Consider the following 15,898-nt stretch of genomic DNA (forward strand, 5'->3'; position numbering starts at 1 on the left):
GTTCCGTTCTTGCTCTGAATGCTGGTTACCAGGTGTGTGTGTGAGAATTCACCAAGCTGTGCATCTATGAATTTATGAATTGTGCATTTTCTCTATGAATGTTATACTTGGTGTGTATATATATACATACAGACACACACATATGTTTTATAAACAAATTTTTGAAAAGAATGAAGGACACAGGGAAAGCCAATATGCAAAAGCATGGCTATTTACAGCTGCTCTCATTTGAGAAATGAGAGGGTGACAATTTTCAGTCCTTCCGATTTTGTCTCTAATTCGGATTTAATACTAGAACTTCTTATGATCTTATGATCATTATTATTCCCTAACAGCCTGCATTCTAAGCACCCGTGACACCCAGAAGAGAAGAGGAATGGGGATGGGGCAGCAGTGGGGGGAGACCAGAGGGGGATGCTCTGGGAATGTGGACTGCAGGCCACGGGGCGGCGTTGCTGGAGCCTGATCCACTGGCCTGGGGCCGGGTGAGTGGGGAGTGGCAGTCAGAGGGCACCAGGAGCAGGGCTGAGTAGAAGGCACCCCTTGGCCCTCCCCCAGGGGCTCCTGTCTTTGCTTGGATTCGTCTGAAGTTCCCTATGTCCTCGCCGGAGGCGTCCGGGCCTCCCGGCCTTCCTCTCACAGCAAACACAACCTGAGTGTATGGGGAAACCAAGGCAGGCCTCTCTCGGGCTGCGACCAGGGGCAGCGTGTGGGAGAGTACAAGAGTGAGAAACGTTCGAGGCCGGGCGGCAGGGAGGAAGAGCCCCGGGGAAAGCCTCGCCGAGCTGAGCGCGCTCCGGGGTGTGGGGGTCCTCTGATCTCAGGTGAAGGGTGCAGGGAGAACAGGAGCTCACGCGTCCCTCACGGGCCTGCCACGGCGGCCCTGGTTCCCCTTGACATTCGTGTTGTTCCAGTTGTGTTCTCTGTGAAATGACACCCGCAGAGGAAATGCCCTTGGCGAGAGCGAGCCTCAGCCGTCCCCGGTGGCCGTGATGCGCCCTCCCCGGAGGCGGCAGCGCTCCGTGGGGGCCGCCCCGGGGCCAGCGCCGCGCAGCCTGCCCAGGACTGGAGTTCGGGTCAGATTTGACACAAACACAGTTGTACATTTGTTCCGTAACTGGCCTCCTTTCTGCCGTTCGGACCTAACTAACAACAGAAGATTTGTTTTTTTAAAAATGGCTTAAAATAGAAGAGTTGCTTAAAGGAGGAGGGAGGTTATAAAAGTACACCTGGAACCAGGAACTAAATAGTGTAAGGAAAGAACCGCGCGTATCGAGGCGTGAGTGTGAGACCGCCTGCCTCTGAGAGGTCCCCACCCCCGTGGTTTGCGTCTGAATCGTCTGCTGTTCTCCCGCAGAATGTCACATCGAGTCTGCCTCTTTTTCGGGTACAGCTCTGAGTACCTTGTCAGTGCATAGCGAATGTTAGACAGCAGTAAATGATGGAAATAACCTTTGCAGTAATGCAAAGAAATGTAATCCAGCCAGACAGATATTGGTACTAGAGGAAAAATGAGCCATAAAGTACCCAAAGTGCTATAAATTTCCAGAGAGAAGGTTCTGGAGGCACCGAGTGTCTCCAGGAGCTAGTCACAAATCTTGGAGGCTGGTGTCCGGCACTGGCGTTTCTGCTACGGCCTCCCAGCTGTGCCTGGACTTGGCTCCTCAACAAGAGCAGGGCGAATGTGTCTGTGGATGATGTGGAATGTGGAAACATCTGACCTTACCCGTTCTTACACCTAAAATAAATGACTGTAAGAAAAACAAAGCAGCAGGGGTATATCTCAGAGAAAATCATCATTTTTCCAGAACCTCAAACAAAAGTGGGTATTTTCCAACCAGAAGAAATGAAGATTTTGGCAAAGCTGCAGGAAACTCAATGCTGAGTTAAGAGAAATGCTGGCCCGAGGTTACTGGCCCATCTGAGAGGACCAGGGCACCCGTCCTTTGGAACATCTCCAGTCGTCTCGAGAAGGGGGAGATGGTCACTTAGCAGGGGGACGGAGCAGGGCATAGAGGACCTTGCCACGATGTCACTGAGAATTGGGGCCAGTGCGTCTCCCCATGAGAGATTCCAAATATGAGGGAGGCCTGTGGACCCCGAGACACAGGTAAGCTCGTGCCATGCCCTCTGGAAGTCCAAGGGCCTCTCAAGTTATCCGCATATTTCAAGGGGCTTTCGCTTCTCGTGGAGGCACCCCAGTTTTCTTCACGTTGCAGCTGTTTTGTTATCTCTACCTGACATTGAACCAAACTGGGGGGTGGAGGGTCAGGAGGTAAAATAAGTTCACACATAAATCCCCACAAGTTGTATATGTGAGGAGCCGGTTTCCCAGGGCAACACCTGCAGTGGGCAGCCTGGCAGACACCTGGAACTTGCATTTTAGGCAGTTTGCCTTTTCTTGGTTCACCCCACCACAGGGGTTCTTCTCCCTCACTCCTCCTCCCTGTGGGGTCTCCTGTCATGTTTTCTTCTGCATCTGTGCTGTTTGGCTATTTACATTTAAATTAATTAAAATTAGATAATATTAAAATTCAGTTCCACAGTGACACTAGCCACATTCCGAGTGGTCGATAGCCACAGGTGGCTAGTGGCCACCATGCTTGACAGAGAGCACAGACATAAAACACCTCCGTCGCTGCAGACAGCTCTCCTGCACAGCACCCCCCAGACAGTCCCTCTCTAGCTTCTGGCCATTTTCCTGGCTCCTCTTTTCCCTCCTCCCCTGGATTCCCTGAGGAGCAACAAATCCCTGTCCCTCTGTCATGTGGAGCATTGCATCATGCCCAAACTTAGACGGCCAAGCCCTTCTGGGTGCTCAGCAGAGCCACATAGGCTTCACCTTCCAGAGCAAGGAGCCGTGGGTATGAATATGTCCTTTTTGTATACGCCTGATTTATGTCGTCCTTATCAGCTTGTAGACTCTGTATAAAACCAGCGATTATCAGACAAGGAGACGCCTCCAAGGGGTTCCTGTACACAATGGAAGTGTTTCTGACCGAAGCATGTTGCACTCAGGAATGCTGAGAGAAAAGGCTGACAACTGCTGTACTCTCATCTGTCGTTTATTCCTTGGGTGAACGTGCGCTGAGCCATCCCGGCCCTGAACTACGCAGGCCTGCTGGGTGATGCGCCCACATGGAGGGAGAGAGGCCTGACCAAGTGCGCAGAGGGTAGTGAGCCCTGGGATGGAGACCTCAAGGGCCCCCGAGGGCCTTTCCTTCAGCAGGGGGCAAGTCAGGATCCCCTGAAGATTAGGGATTAAAATGGGACGCCTGACCATGGAAAAGCCACTGCTAATACAAAGGCAAGAGAGCAGTCTGGAGAGGAACGCAGGGCACCTTGACTTTCGGAATCTCATTTGCATCTATGTTTATAGGTGAAATTAGCATCTCATTTCCTTTTCTCTTACTTTCCTTCTCCGATGTTGAGATCAAGAGTTTACTAGTGTCATAAAATGATTTTCTCTGTTCTCTATGGAAAATTCTTATCTGTTCATTAAATTTTTGATAGAATCATTTCTAAAATTATCTTAGGGTGTAAGAGTAGATTTTTTTTACTATACTTTCTTCCAGTGACTGATCCTCCCTAACGGTGTCCACTAACCTGACTTCTATGCCAACAGCGTAGATGATTTTGGTCTATTTTGTACTTTATGTCGATAGAATTGTGTGTCCGGCTTCTTTTGTTCAACATTATGTTTCTGAGATTTATTTCATTACCAGTGTTGGGTACCGTTACTATTTATCCTTTTTATTGTTGTTGGACACGTGGGTGGGTTTCATGTTGGGGTATTATGGTTAATATTGCTTTTTTATTTTATAATTTTATTTATTTATTTTCCCCCCCAAAGCCCCAGTAGATAGTTGTGTGTCATAGCTGCACATCCTTCTAGTTGCTGTATGTGGGACGCGGCCTCAGCGTGGCCGGAGAAGCGGTGCGTCGGTGCGTGCCCGGGATCTGTACCCGGGCCGCCAGCAGCAGAGCGCGCGCACTTAACCACTAAGCCACGGGGCTGGCCCTGATTAATATTGCTTTAAACATTCTTGCAGATGTCCTTTGCTGAACATAGGAATCATTTCTGCTGAGTATTGACTAGGAGTGGAACTGGTGTATAATGCATCAGCGTGTTCAGCTGTAAGCAGCACCGACGATTTCCCCAAGCAGCGATAGCAATTCACCCTCCCACCAGGACTGTGTGAAAATTTGGTTTTTCCACATTCCCGCCAACATTTGGTACTGTGTCTCTTTCCCATTTGAGCCATTCTGGGGCTTGGCGTGCAGCTCCGTTCTTGTGGGACACACTCAGTGGGGGCGTGCCTGGATGCCTGCAAGGAGGGGTCTGGTCTCCTCTCCCCTCCCCCACCCTCCTCTCAGTTTGCCAAGCGTGGTGTCTGCCACTTGGGAGTGAGGCATGATGAGCAGGGACAGGTAGGGACAGAAAAGTCTTTCTGAACTTGTGCTGTCGTAAGAGGCCTCACACTGTCTGGGCCTGGAGAGTGTGTACAGCTCTCTTCCTCGTCTCAGCATTTTGGTGGGTTCTTTGCAGACCCCCAAACACATTCTGCATCATCCACTACAGTTTGCCATGTGGTTTCTGTCAGCGTTTTCTATGGAGGTCTGCTTGCCCCTCAGCTTGGCTTCATAGGACAGGCCCTAAGACTGTCCCCAGCCCAAGTCTGGTCCTGGGAAACATCCATGCCTCCTTCCGCTGACCCATGGGGAGGGCCTGGCCTGCCCTACAAAGCAGTACTCCTCTTGGCTCCGACCCTGAAGCTGCTGGCCAGCCCACCTCCACCTTTTAGATTTTCCAGGCAGGAACTGGTCATGTGACCTCTGTGCAGGGGACACACATAAAGACCCCCCGTGTCCCATCGAAGCTGCTCTCCCTGGGCCTAAAGTGAGAGGCAAACACCTCCTACCCCTGATGGAGTGGACTCAGGACTCACAGCATGCCTCACGGTCCCTCCAAACACCCTACCCCTTTGTCCCCTCCATGGGGGCACAGGGCTTCAGATGTCTAATTCATTTCTGCTGTCTTGTATGGAAAATGACAAACACTGCTGTGCAGCTGTGTCGTCATCCTGGGCCGTGTCTCATGTGGTGGAGCCTCGGGTGGAACTTCCGCCTATTGTGAGGGAGCAAAAGAAGGAAGGAGGGGAACAAAGGAACGAATGAGGACGTGGGCTTCAGCATGCCAGCGAGTGCCAGATGCACCTCCTAGGTAAGCCCAGGGTCTCAGGCGGGCAGCCAGAAGGGGACACACAATGGGAGGTGGGTGAGGACAGCCTGGCCGATCCTTGTGGGCAGGACCTGGACAAGCCGGGAAGCCACAGAAGAAAGCAGGGCCTGGAATCTGGTCAGAGACCACAGGAAGGAGCCAGTCCCTGTGGATGAAACTGTCCCCCTCAACAGGACCAGTCGGTGGGTTCTGTCACCACCCACAGAGAGAATTGTTGGTGGGTAAATGCGGCATGAGCATTAAAAAGTCCCACCTGAGGAATGTAAATTTGACTTCATTCCTCTGCAAACTGGTCATTTCTCATCTCATCAAAGCTGAGCACAATAAGCTTGAAATGTGTATAAGAAGCTTTCTGCCTTTTGATAGCGTGTTCCTCTGGCCTGGTGGTTCAACGTGGTGGCTGTCCCAGCCTCAGGAGGCATGACCCACGGTGACATGGTCACTCAGCTCACGCTTTTATGCGGCGGATCACCGTTCTGGTGGTGACAATTATAGCCAAAGCGTGTTTGTCCTGGTTGCGTGTTCTCTGCGTATAGGATTTTATTTCCTCAGTGTGAGGCGCTCTTCACTCGAGGGAGGGGAAGTCAGTTGTTCCGTGAGTCTTAGCACTAATGCTGTACTTGTGCTCTTCCGTTTAAAACTCGGGCTTTCTATGATCTTTACAACCAGGTCAGTGAGAGCAGTCATTTCACTGAAGACCCAGAGTGCGCGTTTGATGTTTCAGTGGCTGCGTGAGCTCAGCCCCTCCAGGGTGTGGGTCTCAAGGACAGTTCCTAGTCGCAGCTATGTCTGAGCCCTGCGCCCCGTGTGCCCCGGGGAGCCGAGCGGCTTCTGCCTCCTGATGTCTGACTGCTTACACCTGGGTGTGTGAAGGCTCTCTCCCTCCCCTGCGACTGACTCCGGGCAGCCTCCTCCAAGGTGGAGATCAGGGCTCTCGGGGTCCCGCTGAGCCCGCTGGCACACAGAAAGTGCAGCTGGGTGCTGCTTAGGCCCTAGCCAGCCACCTGCACTCTGTTTTCTGAGTAAAAGGACCCAAAAAAGAGAGTAAGAAACTCCATTTACAACTTGAGGTCAAAAGGCAGGGAAGGAAAACCCAGCCACATGGGAGAAGGTTTCTAGCCCGCAGGGGGAGCAGACAGCTTTCCCTTAAGGCTCAGGGGCAAGAATGGGAACAGCTGTTTGCAGACTGGGTCTGAGGGGCTGGCTCGTGCCACACACTGTCACCAACCCTTTTGTCCAACACAGTGACCCTCACGGTTCTACCTCCCAGGGTGACAGAGGCGGCACTGAGAGAAAACCACCTGTGGGCGACCCGCCTTCAGAGCATGAGCGTGGCAGCCTCTTAGCCCAGTCCCAGGAGCCCAAACTTGTCACTCCCTGGAGGGTGCACACCGATTTAATTCTGCTCTGGCAGGAGGAGCCTCCGACTGTGGCACCCCGTGCATGCGTCCGTGTTTTCATAGAAGCCGACATTCACTGGGCAAGCAGGAGCAGGCCCCACGGGCGCCACAGCCACACTTCCCTGAAGGGCATCCTGGAAGCAGACCCTGCGATGCCACAAGAACAGACCCTCTGTCTCGGAGGGGACACTGGGCAGAGTGGTGGCAATCAGGGCCATGAGGAAGGAGCTGGGAGGTTCCAGCAGTGGGCACTGTGAGCAAGGGCACCTGTCCCCCAGCCCGGTGGCTGGTCTCAGCCCACATGGTGAGGATGTCAAGATGACTGCAGCCCAGGCCTCTCTGAGGTCGAGTCAGAGCCGCCCCACTTGTTACCAGACACATATACGGGTTCTTTACCTGCTACACAAGAGGGGCCAAATAAAAACTGGAACGCCAGGCTTGTGGCAAGGAAAGGGTTTTTATTTCAGGTGACATCAGCCAGGAGACAAGAGTGAGCCCTCAAATTTGTCCCATCTCCCAAAAGATGGGAGGCAAGGGGTTTTAAAGGTTTCGAGGAATGCCGCTGCTTGTAGGGAAGGGGAGCCTGTGGCCTTGCTGGTTGGTGCTTTCCCACCAGCCTGGGTTTGGCCTTGTGAGGCTACTGGCAGGGAGGAGGATAGCAAGATAAGGGAATCTCAGGTGGGTGTCCTTGGTTGTCTGCCTCCATGATGGATGGTGGATTCCAGTGCCAGGAAGCCAAGGAGTTGGGGTCTAGGAGGCTTCAGCTTCTTGATATTCTCTGGATATCAGTTTCCCTGTAACAAACCTCAAGAACTGGTAATTAGCCAAAACTTCAGTGTGAGCTGTGCATGAGGCCACCTGGGCTTTTAAAATTTGTACCTTCTATCTGCCTTGTGAAGTTCAGGGATACAAAGGTTTGAAAAACCATTATTTACATGTGAATGTAACTTAGAGTAGCAGGGAAAGAGGATGAGTGCCTTTGGTTTTAACCCCATATGTTCTGGGTTTAATGCAGAGGCACCACACTGAGCGGCTCCCGAATTCCTGACATTTAGAAACTGGGAGATGTAAGTGCCTATTCTTGTTTTAAGCCACAAAGTTGGGTGTGATGTGTTTCTCAGCAAGGGATGATGAACACACCCCCCCCAGGAGAGAGCAGGCTGCCTGGGTTGGGTGCCCCAGACCCCAGCCAGCCTCTCACCGGTGACAAGGAGTCTGCAGGCCAGGCTGCAGAGGGCAGTCTTCAGGGAGCCGCTCCAGGCGGTCAGCCAGTTCACAGCTGAGGCAAGCATTTGTAAGAACGTAACAGTAGCCGCTGCAGTCAGGAAACAGATGGCTCAGCATTAGGTCATCTGAGGAGGGTGTACTTACGAAGCTGGTTGGGGGGCACGAGGGAGAGTGCGGGCTGGGGCTAGGAGCCTCAGTGCCTGGGGGCCGGCGGATGTCAGTCCTGGGCCCTCACGGGTGGTGAGCCTCCTCCAGTGTCCATCAGGGCTGCCTGGGCAGTGCTCAGGGAGAGGCCAGGGCCCCCGGCCACAGGCAGGCAGATGAGGGAGGACGTGGGTCTGGAGGGCGAAGGGCAGGAGGCGGTGCGGGGCCCCACTGGCCATGCCTGCCTGTGTCAGCTCATGCTCAGGCTTCCCGTGGGCCTCATTTCACCCTCACAGCCACCCGGGGGCCGACTGCACAGATGGGGGCACTGAGTCTCAGGCTCCCTCTTCACCTTTTGAAGTCAGTGGAGCATTTGATTTGAAGTAAAGGCTCACACAGTCCCCAGGGAAGGCAGGGGTGGGCGCACCTGTGACCCCACAGTGGGAGGGGCTTGGTGGCAGGGCACGGCTGTGGGAAGAGATGAGGCCCGAGAAGTATGGGGTTCGGGATCAGCAGGCCGAACATGCCATGCTGCGGGGCATGGGAACCACAGCAGCCAGTGCAGGGGACGACGTGAGAGGTAGGCCTGTAGAAGAATCTGTCACGGGCAGCACTTAGAGGGAGCAGGAGAGGTGTGGGCAAGGCAGGAGGCAGGGGACTCGCAACAAGCCCAAGATGCTTAAAATAAGTGATTTGAATGTCTTAGAACAAAGTGCGAGAGTGGGATGAGGGCTTCTGTTTCCCGTGGCACACGTCACCGCCCAGAGCAGAGGAGAGGGCATTTCCCCAGGAGGCGGACGAAGATCAATGACAGGGCCTCCACCTGCAGGTAGCATGACCACAGACAGCGGTTAGCCTGAAGTTGCAATTAGAAAGGAGGCCATCAGGAGGTAGAACACCAGCAAATTGTAAACTCCTGGGGGCCGTAAACCGGTCAGGAGGGAACTGGAAATAACACCCTACAGGCTAAGAACAAAAGCTCACAAGCCCAGGTCTCGGCGGCTCCCTTCCTTCGAGCTGTAACTTCCTGTGTGGAGTCAGGGCAGGGCTTTGCACACCATGGGAGAGGCGGTCGGGGAACACAGCTCCACAGCTGGACGCATGGGTGGAGACACTCCCGGAGACTGAGTTCACCTCCCTGACCTCCAGCTCACCCAGCTGCGTTCCCTCCCCCAGGGGCCTGCTGACATGGAAAGGTGGTTCTGTCAGGAAGACGTGGGTCTCAGGATCCTCTCCATGCAGGCCAGATCTAGGGCTTCCTCTCTGCCAAGTCGTGGGTCTCATCCCAGTTTGCCTGAACTGTCCCGATTTTAGCACTGACGGTCCTGAATCCCGAGAATTCTCTGGGTCTTGGGCAAACCAAGACAGTTGGCAACCCTGGTTTCAACACTGCCTGCACGCTGGAGTCACCTGGGAGCATGAAAGACCTGGAAGCCCAAGTCCCAGCCCAGAGCTTCTGACTCTCCTGGCCTGGGTGTGGCCTGGGCGTCAGGGGTCTTCAAAGCTCGCGTGTGCGCTGCGTCTGAGAACGCCTGCAAAGCATCTGACGTGGTGCAGGTGGTGCTGACCAGACCCCGGGGCTGCCTTGGGGTCTGGGGTCTGGGGTCGGGCGTCTGCGTGGCTGCTGAACGCTCGCTTACGCCCCCGAGCTGCACACACAGACGGGTGTAGACGAGGCTCGATTCCCGATGAGGACGAGCAGGTGACATCTGCTCATTCCAGCCAAGAAGCACCTGCGATGTCCTCCTGCCCCCACCAGGAGATGCTGGGTTGGCTCTGTCCTTTTGCTCCTCCTCTCCTTCCCCCTAATGCAGCCGAGAACATGGCTACTCTGGGAATCCAGTGAGCGTGGCTGACCTTGTCTCATAAAAACGCACATGCACACACAGGCTTGCCTTCAGCATCAGGGGAAGACCCAGGGGAAGAACCCCTGCCCGCGTGCATAGCAAGAAAACACATCCAAGAGGCTGGAGCTTTAGTCCGGAAGTTGTCAGGGTGGAAACATTTCTTCAAGTTTGCACCCTCTCAAAGGGATGAGCCAGCTGTTTTGTAGCCACAGTGATCCATTTTCTGAAACAAAGGGTGGGTGTCAGGGATCACCTGTGTTAGACCCTGCTGTCCAGTCTGTGGAATGTAAATGGATCGCTATCTCACGGTAGCTTCTATGAGATGCAGACTCAGAGCAGCATTGCTGAAAAGCTGCCTGCTTGTCAATGCGGCTGTACCTGTTTGCGTTTCTGACACATCTCAGCTGATAGTATCTCTAACACAACACACTTCCTGGGTGTCTTGTTGGAACAGTGGTCCTAGAACCAAATGAAAACACAGTTCGAGGTCTCCCAGCTTGAATTATGAATTATGAGAGTAAATGAGCTAGAGTGATTCCCAAGCAGACACAGGGCTCCTGGGGATGAGAGCGCCTATTGGGCATGCTCAGAACCCACAGGAGGGGACGCGTGTGGAGTTGGGCCAGAGCTTAGGTCAAGGCTGCCCACTGCCATGCCTTCTTCACCACGGCCACCAGAGAAGCCGGGAGCATGAGCCCGGGGCCAGTACCACTTGGGAGCATTTGAAGGGAGCTGATCTTGTAGAGCCCACTCACCTGGGCATTCCTCAAACGTTTGGTGAGTTCCTCCCATCCCCCCCAGGGCACGGGCCCAGGCTGCAGACAGACCCTGTGGACAAAGGGGATGTGGACCTGCCTCAGGAGCTTGCAGCTGATCAGGGAAGGCCACGACCAGACATCATTACTGAGACGCGTGAGCTCTGTGAGAGAGGTCAGTCTGGACACAGGAGCCCCTGCCGGGGCCTGAGACGGGGTGAGAGGGTGCGAGTGCACCTGCCTGCCTCTCTGTATCTCTGCTTCCTCTCCTGCAGCAGAGCCCAGGGCAGACTAGATAAGGGTGGTGATGCTGGCAGAGAGAGAAGCGAAGCCCCATCCTAATGGAGGATAGCTGCTTGGCCGAGGAAGGGCCATTACTATGAATTATGTCATAGGGCATTGGAGTGTTTGGGAGCGCTGCTAGATAAAATGAAACTCAGCTAATTAAGAATTAATTACTGTTGTCCTAGGAGACTTCCTATTTTGCATTCCCTTAGCTCTGCTTCATCAAAAATTGTCTGCAGTGAACTCCCAAGCTAGCTTCCAAGCCAAAAACTGGAGGAGGAAGATATAAAAACTGGCCTTCAAGATCCAGAAGTTAGGGAAAAGAGAGGGAGGCCAGGAAGCAGATCAGAGTCGCTTCTCAACCCGACACAGAGTTCCAGATTTCATCAGGTCGAGGTCAGGACTGCAGAGGATGGAAATTCATTTCACAAGTTATCTCTGAGCCTGACCCTTTGTGGTCCATTGCCAAGGCATTGGTGTTTTTTATTTATTTATTTATTTTTTTTGTGAGGAAGATCAGCCCTGTGCTAACATCTGCCAATCCTCCTCTTTTTTTGCTGAGGAAGACTGGCCCTGGGCTAACATCCGTGCCCATCTTCCTCCACTTTATGTGGGACACCGCCACAGCATGGCTTGCCAAGCAGTGCATCGGTGCGTGCCTGGGATCTGAACCGGCGAACCCCGGGCCGCCGCAGCAGAGCGCACACAACCAACCGCTTGCACCACTGGGCCGGCCCCGGCATTGGTGTCTTTTAGTATGAGTAAACAATATGCCATCTCCCACACCTTCCTGCAAAATGTAGAAATACCACTGACGACACATGGAAGTGGGATCTGGTGAGGATCTGGTGTCTGGAGACGGGTCATAAGATCGAGTTAGGATATTCTACTGGGCAGTGGCCTCTGCCTTTGCCCTGACCACAAAGAATCCCCACCAGCTCGGGGTTAGCCCTCCTCGGCATCACATGACGCCCCTGGGGCCTACACGCCATGGGAGCCTCCACCCTCATCTGCCAGATGAGCCATTTTACTCAGATGGCTCCTCCGTGATGGTTACAGCTGAGTCACATAACAGTTCCCAGACTCCTGGTGTCAAGATTCTAATCTCACTAGTGGAGTGGGACAGCAGAGGAAGGGGCTGGGGATGGGTATATGGGATCTACCACAAAATACCGAATGAGATGTGACATCCAAAACCTCCACGTTCCTATCGACCTCATGAAACGTGAATCTTATCAAACCAAGCTCATTATGCAATTAAGTGATCAGAAATATAGGTATTGGTCTTATAGCAAATTATTTTATTGATGGATGAATTTTACCATCTGCAGCTATGGCAAGGGAGGGAGACGGTCAAGGAATGCATGATTCCATGGCCACCAGCTGAAGAGTAAAGTCTCAAGTATCCTGCAACTGATTTAATGATCTTATGCCATAGTCTCCTCACTGGAAAAGGAGAACAACAGTTTCCTTCCCCACACCAGTACTGTGTGTAAAGATTAAATGAGGGAAGTGCAAACAAACTTTAGAAAATTGTGGCATTCAAATGAAATAAAATGTCATTCTTGGGTAGAAAAGATGGCACTGGAGGTGTAAGATCTATCCCTTCCCTCCCATACTGGTGCCCGAGACCCAGGACTGCATTGGTGATGCGCAGCTGGGCTACTGCTGGCCATGGGTATTCCCTGGGGCTTTTTTTTGGTTTTTTTCAGCTTTGCCTTGCAGTGTGGGGGAGCAACGATAAGCAACAGCCCCCCACTCCTTTCTTGCTGATCAGAGAGCTGCTGCCATCACCAGGAGCACTCCTGGGCAAGTCCTCTCTCTCTGGAATCAGTTAAGCCCAAGGTTGGAAGGGAGCCAGAGATGAGCCGTGCATCCACGTCATTTGTTTCAACATGCTCGTCTTGACTTCCGTTTTCTTCTCCCTCCTTCCTCTCCAACACTGCAGACCAACAAAGCCGTGGCCAAGGGGGACTTCCACCAGGCCAGCACCAGTTCCCGGCGGGCCCTGTTCCTGGCTGTGCTCTCCATCACAATCGGAACTGGCATCTACGTGGGTGTGGCTGTGGCCCTCATCGCCTACCTCTCCAAGAACAACCACCTATGAGCTTCCTCCAGGCGCCCAGGGGAAGAGCTGAGGCCAGTTGGATGCAGAGAAAGCAGAGCTGGCAAGGGTGGACACATAGGGAGACACACCTGTGTGATGCTGTACAGTATACATTATTGCCAAGTGACTCCATAAAGCCCTGGAGTTTTGTACCCATGGATTTCTTTTGTTTTTGCCCTTTAATTTCCTTTTCACAGCACTGTGTAGAGCATGAGGAAAGTGGGCAGTGCTAATCCTTCCAAATGGAAGCTCCAAAGATCCTGACCCGCAAGGCTGTCTCTGGGTGGATTCTGGTGAACTGCAGCCTGCCAGTGCCGGGAACGCCATAGCAGTAGCAATATACAAACAGTACAAAGTGTGTTTATTTTTTATGGAATACAGTGCAATAGGTAGAGGGCAGGGGACATGTCACTCTTCTGTCTGTGGCCCTGCCTCACTCCTCTGGCATTCCCCCAGTCCCTGTGCCTTCCCTGCAGGAAGAAAATGGGCCTGAGCAGGAAGAGAGACAAAAGAGCTGCTGGCAGGACCCCAGCTGGTCTTCAGACGGGTCCAGCCCTGAGAATGCAAAGCCAGAAGAGCGTGGGACCTGTCCCCAGGCCCAGTGTCTCATTCCCTCCATGCTGTCCCCAGCCTAGAAACATGGGGCCTCCTTTAGAAGGTGTCCAAACTCAGCAGCCACCACGCAGCAATATGCAGTCTTGGGGCCTTGTGATCTGGCGGGGGAGCAGGGCACAGTCCCTCCCCAGACTCTTTCCAGGACCCCATGGCTTGCTCCAGGAGGTCCAAGCAAAGGAGCTGTGGACACCAGCTCAGCATAAAGAGGCCTGTGTGGACACTCACCCTGGTGATAAGCAACGACACTAGTGATCTTAAAAAGAAGATGAACCTTCTCTGTTGACTAAAAGAATAGCTATTTTCTTGTCATTTTTTTTAAGTGCAACTATTGCTTCATGCTGCTTGTTATGAGATGAATGCTGAGAAATAAGTAATCACAGACATTTTAATACCATTTCACTGCTGTTTTATGAGTGTTTATTATTTAACAAAAATTATCTTCTAGCTTTTTTGCTTAAGACTTTCCTTTCTGATTAATATCAATTCTTGGGTTTCATTTATAGTTTTCACGTTTAAATATAGTTTAAATAACTGCAGATCCACCCAGGACTCAGCTGCTGAAACAGTAGCAGGGTGTCTAGGAAGAGAATCACAATTCCCTGGCTGCTGAAGTTTCCCCTGAACCCCGCTAATAAACGTTGTTATCCTAACACCCTTGGGGGACACAGAGCCCATCTCTCTAGGACAGTGGTTCCACCCACAGCACCTACAACATTCCTGCTGCCTGGGTCCCAGCCTCAGACATCCTGATTTGACTGATCAAGGATGCAGCCTGCTGATTCCAACATGCAGAACCACTGTCCTGGAATAAGGTGGGATCTCCCTCACCTGGCACTTTCCCCCTTGACCTTAAACACTGAATATTCTTGAAGTTATTAGCACTATCTTCCTGGGTCAAATCCAAGATCCATCTAGAATTTGTCTCTATTGGATGCTCCAGAAATGTACTCTAGGCAGCGTATCTAGAAGCAGCCCAAACCTCCCTGCAGGAGTCAGAGTCACCTGGTGATAGAGAGCATGGATCTGAATCCCATTGTACAACTTTCTAGCTGTGTAATTCTGGGTGGATGGGTGCCCTTCTCTGAACCTCATCTCTAGGAGAGAATGATAAATGAGGCCCACTTCCCAGGCCTGCTGGTAAACACATGGGCTCAGAGTCCAGCACCTGCCCAGGCAGGTGTGCAGGAGGTGGGGGGCCGAGGTTGCTCTCAGTGCCCTGGGTGGTCCATCCCAGGGCTCGTTAGTGTCCTCTCATCTTTTCAACCCACTCTCTCAGGGTCTATTCATCATGAATCATTGTGTAAAATGGCTTCTTTGTCTTTGTCCTAAAATGGTCCATTTTAAGTTCAAGAGGTACCCAATCAAGAGTTCCGTGTCTTTGGATTGGGTTAAGAAGTATCATCAGCCCTGTATGTCCTGTCCCCCCACCTCACCGCCCCACCCTGAGGGCCCAGGCACCCTGGCTTCTTCTACACCTCCTCCCATCTCCTCTTGGCCCTGTCTTTCCAGGTAGAAAGCCTCAGTTTAAAACAGCTCAGCCCTCTCTGTACTTTCTGAAGTTCGGCCAAGTCTTTCCCAAGGACCAGCACCAAGACCACACACAGCGTCACTGGTGTGGACGGTCACGTGTGTGCGAGGGTCAAGGCCAAGCCTGCCAGAGGACAAGTGAGTGAAGTGCACGTGGCCGGCAGCTCACTTGACAGGTAGACACTGCGTGGCCCGGCCTGCGACCGCTAGGCCTCGGTGGCTGCACAGCACAGCAGTCTTCTGTGTTGGGCTGCTGTGCACCCCTAGATCTGCATTATCCTAGTTGTTGTTGCAGCCACCAAGGACCAGGCACCATCCCGCACAGCATCTGCACTAGGCACTGGGCCCACATTATCTCATATGGTCCCCAGAGCCCCGGCATGTAGGTGACAGAACTGAGGTTCAGAGAAGGTGACTCGCCCAGCACCACATGAGTGATGGCTAGGGGTGAGGCTGGAAGCTCCAGGCTGGCGCCCCTGCTAGGCAACAAAGCGTTTCCTCGCCCCTCACCATGGGCACAGCCTTCCGTTCTGCACCAGCTCATTTCAGTCTTATAAAAACTTTATTGAAAGAGGCCCAGAGTATGTAAGTAATTTTCCCCAAAGTCATGCTCCTGGGAAATGACAAAGATGCAACCCAGCCCTTGGACCCTAAGCCCCACTGGCTTCCTCTTAAACTGTGTTGCCTCGGCTGTGGCTTTACAAAGCGAGAGAATTTGCATCTGGGCCCAGATCACATTGTTGATGGGT

General features: G+C 52.8%; 1 protein-coding gene across 1 annotated transcript in view; it reads left to right on the forward strand.

The window, feature by feature from the left end:
* Positions 1 to 13,898, forward strand: part of SYNDIG1 (synapse differentiation inducing 1) — a 130,072-nt gene extending 116,174 nt beyond the window's left edge. Inside the window, exon 5 of the mRNA XM_087444926.1 lies at positions 12,849 to 13,898. Within this exon, the coding sequence (XP_087301052.1) occupies positions 12,849 to 13,007 (159 nt within the window). The 3' untranslated portion in view covers positions 13,008 to 13,898. The remainder of the gene's footprint in view (positions 1 to 12,848) is intronic.
* The last annotated feature ends 2,000 nt before the right edge of the window (positions 13,899 to 15,898 follow it).

Source organism: Ceratotherium simum, chromosome 21 (assembly GCF_057802395.1).
Source record: "Ceratotherium simum simum isolate JZ-2026a chromosome 21, ASM5780239v1, whole genome shotgun sequence".
Classification (NCBI taxonomy): Eukaryota; Metazoa; Chordata; class Mammalia; order Perissodactyla; family Rhinocerotidae; genus Ceratotherium; species Ceratotherium simum.